Source organism: Equus caballus, chromosome 25, assembly GCF_041296265.1.
Source record: "Equus caballus isolate H_3958 breed thoroughbred chromosome 25, TB-T2T, whole genome shotgun sequence".
NCBI classification, from domain to species: Eukaryota; Metazoa; Chordata; class Mammalia; order Perissodactyla; family Equidae; genus Equus; species Equus caballus.
The window spans coordinates 25100665-25113987 of NC_091708.1; the positions used below are offsets into that span (position 1 = coordinate 25100665).

Sequence of the window (13323 nt, forward strand, 5' to 3'; positions counted from 1 at the left end):
TTTTTTTTTATAATGTTTTGAAAGATCAGTATATAGTGAGGTGCCAGAAAATCTATTTGAAGTGAGCAAAACCTCCCATCACCTGGAACAGAGATGCTTGAGACAAAATAAGCATGCTGCCCCTCCACCCTCCCTCACCCATGGTGGACATCATGATCCATCACAGCACTCTTCCCTGCTAAGTCCAGATTTGGCCTCAGAATCCTCTTCACACGGCTACTGAAAATTCGGAGACAGCAGCGCAGTGAAACTTATCCACCACCCCTCGTTTGAACGCACTAATTTGTGCTCCAACTTAGACCAAAGCTTTTTCAAACCCTTCCCGACTTCATAGAGATGAGATTGGGCTCCGCTAAGAAAATCTCAAAAGATGAAGCGTTAACTCAGCAACGATAAATGGCATCTGGGTGGGTCCTGGACCCCACTGAGCAGGAAGGCACGCTTGTCCCGGAGTCCCTCTCCCTCTAAGGCTCTCAGCTTTTCTTCATCACCTTCCACCTCCAGGGCTCAGCAGTGCTGCTGCTACATGGGATTTGCGTTCTAGAAAATGCTTTGAGTTCTCATCTTGATACAGAAGTTGGTGACATAAGGCAAGTCATTTCCTCACTCCGGTTCTTAATGGGAAATAATACCCATCATTCGTTGTGAATAGAATATTTGTGAAATGGACAATAATACCAAGCTATTCACCGTCTCAGAGGCATTTCTAAAGATCAAATGAGACGATATTTATGGAAAACCTTGTAAACCTTAGAGTGCTGGCCACCTCTAGAGAATCAGGCTCTGCTGGTAGTAGACTTCAGAAACCATGTCCCACCCTGTTCACCAAGTCAAAGGAGAAACTGCCTCTGCAATCATCCCACAGTGCTGGGCCACGTGAGGGAAACCAGGAGTCAGCCCCACCACCCTATTCCTGGTTTACCAAAGCATAGAGATGTTGGGCCCAGCGAGAAAAAGACATGAAGGTCCAGAAGACAAAGTAAGAAGGTGTGGGATCAGGAAAGAACATGAAGCTTGAGAAGTGAAACTAAAGAGGAGGCCAGGCTTTCAGCGCGGCTCGGCCACGAGATAAGCTGGTACGGCCGTTCAGGAGCCAAGTCCACAACACCTGTCACTGTCTGCACCACCCTTCCACGGGGAGGGAGGGTGCTTCCACAGGCCTTAGGTATGCCAGGCACGGTGCCAGGCGCTGGAGAGACCAGGCTGAAGAAGACTGCATGGTCGCTGAGCTCCCAGGTTTACAGTCCACTGGGGGAGACTGAGATAAACCATGAAAATAATCACAAATAATACACTTATATATCGGGTACTAAGAAAGAGAAGAATGTCAGAGGTAACATTTAACCTGAGATTTGAAAGATGAGAAGGAGCTTGCTATGCAAAAAGCAAGGAGACTAAATCAACAGACGAATGAATAAACAAAATGTGGTATATACATACCATAGAATAGTATTCAGCTTTAAAAAGGAATAAAGGCCTGCTACATGCTACAACATGGATGAATCTTGAACACATTATGCTAAGTCATATAAGCCAGACATAAAAAGACAAATATTGTATGAGTTCACATATATGAGATACCTAGAATACAAATTCACAGAGACAGAAAATAGAACAGAGGTGACCAGAGGCTAAAGGGAGACAGGAAAGGGGAGCTATTATTTAATGGGTACAGAGTTTCTACGTGGGATGATGAAAACATTCTGGAAATGAATAGCAGTGATGGTTGCATGACACTGTGAATGTACTTAATGCCACTGAATTGCACACTTATAAATGGTTAAAATGGTGAATTTTATATTATGAGTATTTTACCACATAGAAAAACTTTTTTAAGCAGATTGGAAAGTATTTCAAGTAGAGGGGGAAAGCATGTGCAAAGGTCCTGAAGCTGATAAGAGTTTGACACGTATGTTGGGAGAGAATGATGGAGAGGGAATGTGTAGGGAAGCCAAAAAAGGCCAAATCCCTGTTGGTTTCAGAGGCCAAAGTTAGGAGTTTGGCTGTTATTCTAAAGGCAGTGGCCATTTCCATGTTTTCTGAAGAGTTTTAAGCATGGAAAGAGGATGATTCAATCTATGTATCAAGAGGTTCATTCTTGCTGCTCTGTGGGGAGTGGGTTGGAGGAGGCAAGTGCAGAAGTGGATTCGTAAAGGGCTTGTTCAGAACCAGACACACTGCCGGTGAGCACTCCCAGCTCAAAAGGAAGATCAGGCCCCATAAAGTCTGGGAGCATATCTGGAAGACAGTCCCAGAACCCTCCAACTCATCTGCCTACACTGCACACCACTCCTCACGGACTCGTCCACAGGAGGCAGACCACTCAAAGGGAAGAGCACAAACGCCACTCTTCCACGGAGCCACCCCATTGCCCTACCCGAACCCTCTCATCTTTCCCCATTCTTCTCACTAATATTAGGAGCTCACCCTGATACAATAGTTGGTGGTGGACCGGACATTTCTCTCCTCCCAGACTCCAGACTTTCTTAATCACAGGATCTAGATATCACGGTATATCTGTAACATCAGACCTGGACTCTGGGTTTGTTGTTGATGATAACACGGTTAAAGTGATTTTCTCACCTTGTTCCTGGCTTGGTTGAATTTCAAAAACATAAGTTCTTTAAGCTGCCACTTACAACTTGCATTTTTCTTAAAATTAAAGAAATAACAATAATAACAGGGGGCCAGCCCCGTGGCTGAGTGGTTGAGTTCGCACGCTCTGCTTCGGCGGCCCAGGGTTTCACCAGTTCGAATCCTGGGCGCTGACACAGCACCGCTCATCAGGCCACGCTGAGGCGGCATCCCACATGCCACAGCTGGAAGGACCCACAACTAAAAATACACAACTATGTACCTGGGGGCTTTGGGAAGAAAAAGGAAAAATAAAATCTTGAAAAATAATAATAATAATAACAACAACAAAATAATAGGAAATGCAAGCTAGAGACTCTATCTCTTCCAGAAAGTTGATGGAACTGTGTGACTGACATCTCCATAATTTCCTGCCTACATCGGAAGAGGGGTCCCTGCCATTGGACGTTATTCTCTCTTCCAGCTCTCACCCCTGAGGCCGGCTCAGACGGGAGACCTATGTCACAGACCCCCTGCCAAGGCAGCAGAGCCTCCAGGGACCCAGTGATTGGCAGGAGGCAAACAACAGGATCCACCAACTGCAGCATCTCTGACGGGAAAGTCCGTTATCAGACACAAAAGCTGCCATCTGTAAGGCACAGCTGCTGCCATTCACAAGTACCTGGTCCTCAGCAGCATCCAAGTTCACAGTTTGCTAGTGTTTTTAGTGGAATTCCCAATTCCTGTAGCTTTATAACTCGGAGCTAAAAATACAATGCCAGCTGGCACATGGCCCAGATTCTGGAGCCCCAAGAAGAGTGAAGGATAAATAAGGGGTGTGCTCAGAGAGGAGCGGGCACAGCCTGCGAGAAGCCGATGGCCATGTGGTGACACGGGGGAGGGGGCGGAGGGTGTCAGCAGGCAGAGGGAGCAGTTATTTAGAGGAGGGAAAAAAGAAATGAAGAACTTCTAAATAACAGTTCTTTGCAGAATACAACAAGCATTCTCCCCTAAATTAACTTTCTACATTCTCAGTCCAATAATCCAGATGACTACTAATTTTCAAAGTAATACAAATTATTTTTATGGGGAGTTTCCTATAGAAATCCTTAGCAAGTTCTTTGATATGCGTTATGGCACATTTTAATCTAAATTCTGCATTTTAATTGATCCATTGAAAGATAATGTTAGAACTGAAATGTACTTTTAGAATTTCTTAACCCCCAATATGATAATTAACAAAATGTGTTCACAGCCTGAATTGCAAAGCAGAGTATCAGCAGGATTAACTTAGCTAAGCACATCGCTGAGGTTTCTTAGCTATGCAAAAAATTCAATGAAAACTGGTTCTTTTCTTTTTTTCCAGAATGGAAATAGCTTTGTTGCTTTGTCTAATATGTTAAAAATTCCTCCAATACAGAAAGTATATACAATGTAAAAGTCATCCAGGATCGCTCCCAGCGGACATTACCACTACTAACACCTTGATGCATAGCCTTCTAAATTCATTGTAAGCATACATATGTACAGATATCTATACATATGTGCAGATTACATGTAAACTTTTTCAAAATTAAGAGCACGTTATTCATACAGTTTGTAATTCCATAATATACTGTTACTACTTATTCTTTCCCAACATAATTTTTGTTGGTTACGTAACATTCCATTTTATGTATATGCCATGATTTATTTAACCAATATTTTGATAGACACTTGGAATTGTTTCTAATATTTCACTATTATAAACAACTATAAACAAATATAACTACAGAATCAAAAGTGAGTGCTTTACACTTCTCTCAACCAATAAATTTGAAAATCTGGAAGAAATAAATGATTTTCTAGGAATTTGTATATGACCAAAATAGATACCAAAAAGGACAGGATACTTAAACACAGTAGTAAGCATAAATTTTTTTTAAATAATCCAAGGGCTACCTCTCCAAAAGTGTCACCTCCAGATGGTTTTCCAGTTGAAATTTCCCAAATCTTTAGAAATTCTATAATATTCCAGAGAAAGAAGGAAATGCTTTCACATTCTTTTTTTAAAAATTTAGAGGGCCCAGCCCAGTGGCACAGCAGTTAAGTGCACATGTTCCACTTTGGCGGCCCAGGGTTCGCTGGTTCGGATCCTAGGTGCGGACATGGCACCGCTTGGCAAGCCATGCTGTGGTACATGTCCCACATATAAAGTAGAGGAAGATGGGCACGGATGTTAGCTCAGGGCCAGTCTTCCTCAGCAAAAAGAGTAGGATTGGTGGCGGATGTTAGCTCAGGGCTAATCTTCCTCAAAAACATAAAAAATTTAGAATAACATTGATACCAAACCCAACAAAGACGGCATATAAAAAGAAAATAGACCAATCTCATTTAGGAATATCAATGTAAGAATTCTAAGTAAAATTTAGCAAATATAATCCAGATTAAAAAAATAAAACACCAAAGATCCAGAAGAATCCATCCCAGCAATCAGTATTGATCATTATCAGGAAATCTAATAATATAACCCACCATATAACTGGTTAAAAGGAGAAAAAATATATATGATCACCTTAAAACATGCCTATAAGATGTGATAAAAATAATTCATTTCTGACTTTTAAAAAATCCCAGTAAAATGGGAACAGATGGATTTTTCCTTAAGATTAAGTATGTATAGCCAAAAACTAGTAAAACAACAATAGATGAAGGGAGAGAGAGCCAAAAGCAGAAAACAGACCAAAAGCCAACATCATCACAAAAACAGAAGCAGTATAGCAGAGAGATTAAGAACACAACCTCTGAAGCTAGGACTCCTGGGTTCAAATTCAGCTTTATCACTAATTATATAACCTTGAACAAATTACTTAACTTCTCTATCCCTTGGTTTTCTTATCTGTAAAATGTGGTAATAGTAGTCCCAACTCACAGGGATATTGTAAGGATGGCATGAGTCAATAGATACACACAGTGCTTAGAACAGGCCTTGACACTTACTTAACAGCAAAAAGCTAAGACCACGAATGAGTAATGAAACACTTAAACCATTGCCAGGAAAGTCAGAAACAAGAAAAGAATATTCAGGGGCTGGCCCCGTGGCCGAGTGATTAAGTTTGCGTGCTCCGCTTCGGCAGTCCAGGGTTTTGCTGGTTCGGATCCTGGGGTGGACATGGCACCGCTCATAGGCCATGCTGAGTCGGTGCCCCACATGCCACAACTAGAAGGACCCACAACTAAAAATACACAACTATGTATCAGGGGGCTTTGGGGAGAAAATGGAAAAATAAAATCTTAAAAAAAAAAAAAGAATATTCAGGGGCCAGCCCCCTGGTCAAGTGGTTAAGTTCATGAGCTCAGTTTCAGCGGCCCATGGTTTTGCTGGTCAGATCCTGGGTGTGGACCTAGCACCGCGCTCATCAAGCCATGCTGAGGCGGCGTCCCACATAGCAGACCCAGAAGGACCCACAACTAGAATCTACAACTATGTACTGGAAGGCTTTGGGGAGAAGAATTAAAAAAAAGAAGATTAGCAACAGATGTTAGCTCAGGTACCAATCTTTTAAAAAAAAACGAAAAGAAAAGAACATTCAGGGGCCGGCCCTGTGGCCGAGTGGTTAAGTTCACGGGCTTTGCTTCAGCGGCCCAGGGTTTCGCAGGTTAGGATCCTGGGTGTGGACATGGCACCGCTCATCAGGCCATGCTGAGGCGGCGTCCCACACGGCAGAACAAGAAGGACCCACAACTAGAATACGCAACTATGTACTGGGGGGCTTTAGGGAGAAGAAAAAAAACAAAAGAAAAGATTATTCAAAGTCCTACTATTTAAATTTTTGTTCTGAAAACACTAGCTAAGTGATCAGTCAAGAGAAAAATATGACACTTATAAGGATAGAAATATGAAAGACGGAATTATCATTATTTGCAGATGATAAGATACTATGCCTGAAAATACCAAGAGAATATTAGAGACAGTAGGAATTTATTGGATTTATTCACTACCCCGAAGAGAAATTTAGAGAGAAATATGAAAAGAATCTCAAGATGGGATAAACTGGGAACCCGAATCTTTGGAAAACTCACCTTGGCAATTTAATTTCGGGGACTCCCATGCGCCCGAGGCTGTGCAGCTTGAGACCGTATCTTCTGGAACACTGAAAAATCCTTCTTTGCAAGCATAACGAACCTGGCCACCAAGCCTAGAGGTATAATTTCCTATGATGTAACCATCCGGGACCTCAGGGGGGGCGCCACAGTCTATTTCTGAAAACAAATTAATATCAAATTCATTACTATGTGAATTTTCAAAATTCATCATCTCTCTCCACCTGTACCCCACCCTATCCCGTTTCCACAGACACACACACACACACACCCCGGAGCCATATTTTAAATAGGTTGGTTCATTTCCACATGACTTCTGGGCATGGTTCCAATGACTGTCTCTATTCAGTTTTCTGCCCTTCCATAGGTAATAGCATCTTCACATGTACAAAGCTGAAAGAATTTGGCAACCAACCCTCACTAATTCTTACTAACTAAAGGGAAGCCTGCCCAATGAAGTGAAAACTTTGAATTGCGAAATTCCTTAAGATATATACGCCTTTATAATTTTCAGGGTCACTTTTGAGATGCTGGTCCTTTCCAGATCAGCTCTGTTTACCATCTAACATAATGATTAATACTTGATTATCTATTAACTGCTAAAAAAATCCCTGAAGTTTACTCATTTGAGCATTTTTATTATAGCTCCTTCTATCTTGATTACGTTTTCTTTATTTCATAGGTTACACAAATGCACAAAGGAACAGATAAGCGTCACCCACGTTCCCAACACAGACCCACAGACATGGGCTCAGAGCAGGAGAGTCACGTTAATAGAGTCTTACTTTCAGGTGCTGCATTCTTTGGCAGAAACCCACCTGTGCATGACGTGGCATCTCTGGTCGGGTGGAAAGGCTCAGGCCCATTCTTTGGCAAGTATCCATCCATACAGTAGCATTCAAAGCTCCCATGGGTGTTCACACACCGTCCTCCACGCCTGCACAGGCCAGAAACGGCACACTCATCCACGTCTTGAGACACATGCCAAATACAAAAAGGGAGAGAAAAACAGAAAAAGGAAAAAAAAGGTGGTGGGGAGGCACTGTGACAGCCATTTCTTACCTTCTCAATCTACCCTTATAAATGGATATATTTGTTTGCAATTGTATCACGAATTTTATTTTACTCCTTAAGAGCTCCTCTCACGGACCCTCAGCATCACGGGCACTAAGAGGTGCTCAAGAAATACTTGTCAGTGTGTTCCGGGAATTCAAAAAAACCAACAACTGTCACCTACTCTCTGACATCCAACAAAATGAACCCAAAAAAGTATGCTAAAAAAATTTCAATTACTATAAAATAAGGATGGCTTCAATCTCACACTAAAATATCTGAAGTAGAACTCCAACCACAAAACAATTCAGACCAGAGTGAAAAATGCTTTCCAGCCGATGAGCACAGGATGACAAGGCGGGAAGTAAAGAGGGAATTCAGAAGAGTCTCACTAATTTTGTCAAGATTAGAAGAGTTTAAAACAGGCTTCAAGAAAGACAAGACATGCGCCTGGGCAGGCTTCTCCCCTTGACTGAAGATTCCCAGAGGTAGCAGGTACAGGGGTGACAACCACACAAGAATTCACGGGTTGGAGAAGAAATCTCTCTGCCAGTTAGTAGTTTCTCTCCCTCAGAACTGGCTTAGAGAACACACCTAAAAACTTCAGGAATTCCATGAGAGCCACACAAACAAATTTCACCTGGAGAAAAAAAGTACCTTAAGTGAAATGGGACTTTTCCTGGGACATGTGCAAGAACCCTGGGGTCGGGGAGGGATGGCAGTGGACAGCGAGCAGCATGACTGAAGCAAGCCTGTTGTTCCTAGACTCTGGGATTTCAAAGACCAGTACTTTTGGAAGGACTGATAGAAGGTGGCCAATATTCTATTTTGCCAGGTGAAGACCTCCCGCCCCCCCCCCCAAAAAAACTAACACCATAATTTCGTAAAAGAAAGAACATTTTAACCCCTCAAAAGAAGAAAATAACCTCAGAATCCTTTTAAAGTTTTGTTTAATGTGATTTTATTAAAGTTCACTATGTTCTCCTTTAGGTTTGGTTTTTGTCTCGGACCAATGAACATTTCATCCCTCACTGGTCCTTGTTTGGGAAGCAGTAATTCATTCAATTGCTGAAGGAGCCCTTGCGAGTGACCAGTTCTGCTCAACCTACATCTTTAGTGAAGCAAACTTGGAGGAACTCTGTGGAGGATGTCCCCAGAGATGGCTGCCGACAATTCCTCCCCTCCTCCCAAGAGTGGAAGCCATTTCCCCTCCCCTTGGGCTGACCTTGAGACTTGCTTGGCCAACAGAACGTGGCAACAGTAACACTGTGCCTGCTCTGGACTCGGCCTTGTAGATGCCTAGCAGCTTCCTCTTTCCCTCTGTTGGAATCCAGTGTCCATGCTGTAAGAAATCCAGGCTACTATGCTTGGGAGAGAGGCCCTAAAGATGAGATGCCACATGAAGAGAGAGGCCACATGGAAGAGAACTAAGGTGGCCTAACTGATGGTCAGCATCAAGGACCCTAGACCTGTCAGAGAAGCCTTCCTTTACCTACCAGCCCAGCTCAGCACAGCCCAGCCACCAGCTAAATGTTCCAGATGAGTGACAAAACCACCTAGCCCTGGAATTATCAGAAATAATAAATTCTTTTAAACCACTAAATTGAGGGGGTGGGGGGTGGAAGGTGTAGAGTTACGCACTAGTAGATAACCAAAACACTCTTGACATAAGAAAAGAGGCAGAAGTCCAAAAGAGATTAAGAGGACACTGTGTCAATGAAAAAAGAGGGAAGGGGCTGGCCCGGTGGTGCAGCAGTTAAGTGTGCGAGTTCTGCTTCTGCAACCCGGGGTTCGCTGGTTCGGATCCCGGGCACAGACATGGCACTGCTCGTCGAGCCATGCTGTGGCAGGAATCCCACATAGAAAGTAGAGGAAAATGGGCATGGATGTTAGCTCAGGGCCAGTCTTCCTCAGCAAAAAGAAGAGGATTGGCAGCAGATGTTAGCTTAGGGCTAATCTTCCTCAAAAAAAAAAAAAGAAAGAAAAAGAAAAAAGAGGGAAGTTTCTGAGAAAACATGAGGTCTTGAAAACTAAAAACAAAATAAGAATGCCAAAAATAAAAACTCAATAGAGGCATTAATAATAGGTTGGTCACTGTCAGAAAATAAATTTGCAAATTCCAATCTGAGAAATTCTCCAAAAACACGCAGAAAAAGAAATTATAGAAAGTATATGACAAAAGTGGATATGAGGACAGATCCAAAATATTCAATATCCATTTAAGAGAAATTACCAAAGAGAATGGAGTAAATGTATAAGAATTAATATCAAGAGAAAAAATAGCTCAGCCTTATATTCAAATCCAAATAGCCTCTTGAGGTGACAGGCATGATTGTTGAAAAAAAGGTCACAGGGCCAGCCCAGTGGTGTGGTAGTTAAGCTCGCGTGCTCCGCTTCAGCGGTCCAGGGTTCACAGGCCGGGATCCCAGGTGCGGATCTATGCACCACTCTTCAAGCCACACTGTGGTGGTGACCCACAGACAAAATAGAGGAAGACTGGCACAGATGTTAGCTCAGGGACAATGTTCCTCACCAAAAAAAAAAGAAAAAAAGAAAGTCACTCTGAATTTCCTGGAATAAGAGAAAAATCTATAAATCTCCTGAGAGAAAGAAACAATAATCTATGAGGAAAAGAGAACCAATCTGACCTAGGACTACTTGACTGAAATACTAAATGCTAGATAATAATGGAGTGATGTTTATGGAGTTCTAAGGAAAAGGGAGCAAAACATCATGCTATATTTAAGCAAAGAAATGACCTTTTATTTATTTATATATTTTGAAAGATTGGCACCTGAGCTAACATCTGTTGCAAATCTTTTTTTTTTCTTTCTTCTCCGCAGAAGCCCCCAGTGCATAGTTGTATATTCTAGTTGTGGGTCCTTCTGGTTGTGCTATGTGGGACGCCACCTCAGCGTGCCCTGATGAGCGGTGCCATGTCTGCACCCAGGATGTGAACCAGCAAAACCCTGGGCCACCAAAGCAAAGCGTGTGAACTTAACCACTCAGCCTCAGGGCTGGCCCCAGAAATGACCTTTTAGAACATGAATGATCTCAGGAATTATACCACTGACATTTCTTTTCTGAAAAAGCTTTTGAGAAAATACTCAAGCCAGTGAAAAACATCAGAATAAATAATGTCAAGAAAGGAGAAGACAATAAAACATGAACAAAGAATAGTGAGAAACGAAACCAGCAAAATTTAAATGATTGTTGATAATAGAATCATGGGGTTTTTGGTAATCGTTACGAAAGGATTTTTAAAATAAAAATAATGTAAAATAAAATCAATTTCAGTCTAGTACAAACTTTAGAGGAGATCTCAACAATGCAGAATCCAACGTGTGTTCCCAGATTGGACCCATCATTTTAGCTGATTGAGATTTTTTTTTACTGCAATGAGGAATTTGTAACATGCATCTGCATACTTTTGACACAGAAATCACTTTCCGGCCTGTCCACCTGCCCCAGACTCCACAAAAGGTAGAGTGGGAATAAATGGATTTTTCAGCAGGCTTCTAAGAACAAGCAGTACACATAGTATAGGGCAAAAATGTGGCTAAGCAGCTGTGGGGTGGAACAGACTTGGAGCTTCCAGACGCTGGTCAGCTCTGTATGAGCCACCAGAGTCATTAATCAGTTTGCTTTGTGTGCACTCATTCAACTACCTAATAACAACAATTGTTACAATGATTGTTAATGACCATAACTCCTGCATGTCATCCTGCACATGCCAGGCACTGCCCGAAACACTTCATTATTTATTACTGATTATTTTCATCTCATTTAATCCTCACAATAACCTCATGAGGTAGGTGCTATTATTACTGCCATTTTACAGATGAAGTAACTTGAAGCAGAGAGCGGTTACGCAACTGGACTGAAGTCACGCAGGTAAGTAGTGGAAAAGCCAGGATTCGAAGCCAGGCGTCCGGCTCCAGAGACCATATTCTTAACCACTATGCCACACAGCCTCTCATTACAATCTAATTGTACTAGCATTGTACTGTTCACAGAGCTTGCCAAAGAGATCGTCAATTGCCCTAAGGAAGTCTAGATACGTCTACCATGTGTCATTGAGATTAGTACGACAGGACTTTGACTTTTAATCCTCTGCCACCTCTTAATGCTCACAAACCATCCCTTTTCTAATCTGTCCTAGGACCTTGGCTGGATAAACATGTTAAGCTCATCAGAACAACTTCTCCACATAGGGGTAAACTCCATGAGGGCATGAAGGTTACCACATGTTTACTTATGAAGAGAAAACCTTATCAACTAATTAATCTAAGAAAACCTTATTAATATACTTCACTAATCAAGGGGGGGAGATTGTCTGTGTCCTATTCGATATATGGGATTATTGAACTTTATCCACAGGCAGAAAGATTTCTTACTAGAATGTAGCAAAACCAAGCAGGACACTCTGACCTGGTCCCAGGGCCCTGGCATTCTCTATTTAGCCCTTTCAACTAACAGCATGGGTTTGAAAGTCAAACAGAACCATGTTTGAGAACTGATTCTGCCACTTACTAGATGTATTCATGTCCATTCCTTAACCTTCCTAAGCCACCTCTGTAAAAAGAAGATAATAATAGTAGGTTTTTTGTGGGGATTAAATAAAACGTGTGGAAAGCTCTTAGCACAGTGCCTGGCACACCGTAGGTTCTCAGTCCATGCTAGCAAGTACACGAACGGGCCTTGCCTCTCTGCTGACTCAGTTCTCCCCGGAGCACAAGCCATTACTTCATAACCCACGCTTAAGCCCGAGCACGACCATGAGCAATGCACGCACACACACGTGCACACACACATACACATGCTTCCTGGGTTTCCCGGCTGGGGTCTGGGGAGTAGCCACATGGCTTGTTCCACTAGATTTGAATGCTCCAAGACAGAAGCAGAAAATCCATTTGGAGGAGCCTTAGCTAGAACAAGAGTGCCAAAGAGGCAAGAGTTTAAAAAGAAGCTCCTCTGTGCATACCCTTGTCTTAGAAGCCTTTACAATCTGAAGACTCAGAATGGACTCACTGGGAAAAATGCATTGAAGAACTTTCAAATTCACGAAAATGCTCTCACAGCCTACTTTTCTCCAAATCACCAGCAAAGAAGTAGATCCTTCTAACTCCATGGAGTAAGATGAAACAAAAACTACTTCCTCACATCTTGGAAAGTGAGCTTATGATTTTTCTCCTGCCCCCTTCCCTCCTCAAAGGCCAAATCCAGCTAAGAAGCCTACATCTTTTTTTTTTTTTTTGAGGAAGATTACCCCTGAGCTAACTACTGCCAATCTTCCTCTTTTTGCTGAGGAAGACTGGCCCTGAGCTAACATCCATGCCCATTTTCCTCTACTTTATATGTGGGATGCCTACCACAGCATGGCTTTTTTGCCAAGTGGTGCCATGTCCGCACCTGGGATCCAAACCCGGGATCCCCAGGCCACCGAGAAGCGGAACGTGCGAACTTAATCACTGCGCCACCGGGCCGGCCCCCAGAAGCCTACATCTTAAGAAGCCATGTTAGAGGAACACAAAGACCCGTTTCAAAGCAGGACTGTTAAATTCACATCATTTATTGATATTAATAGTTGTCGGCAAGGATGTGAAGAAATGA

General features: G+C 42.5%; 1 protein-coding gene across 8 annotated transcripts in view; it reads right to left on the bottom strand.

The window, feature by feature from the left end:
* SUSD1 (sushi domain containing 1) overlaps positions 1 to 13323 on the bottom strand; it is a 183105-nt gene that overhangs the window by 144280 nt on the left and 25502 nt on the right. For all 8 annotated transcript variants that reach the window (XM_070251350.1, XM_070251347.1, XM_070251348.1 and 5 more), the window contains exons 4-5: positions 7476 to 7628; positions 6637 to 6816 (exon numbers count right to left, since the gene is read on the bottom strand). In XM_070251350.1, the coding sequence (XP_070107451.1) occupies positions 6637 to 6816; positions 7476 to 7628 (333 nt within the window). The remainder of the gene's footprint in view (positions 1 to 6636; positions 6817 to 7475; positions 7629 to 13323) is intronic.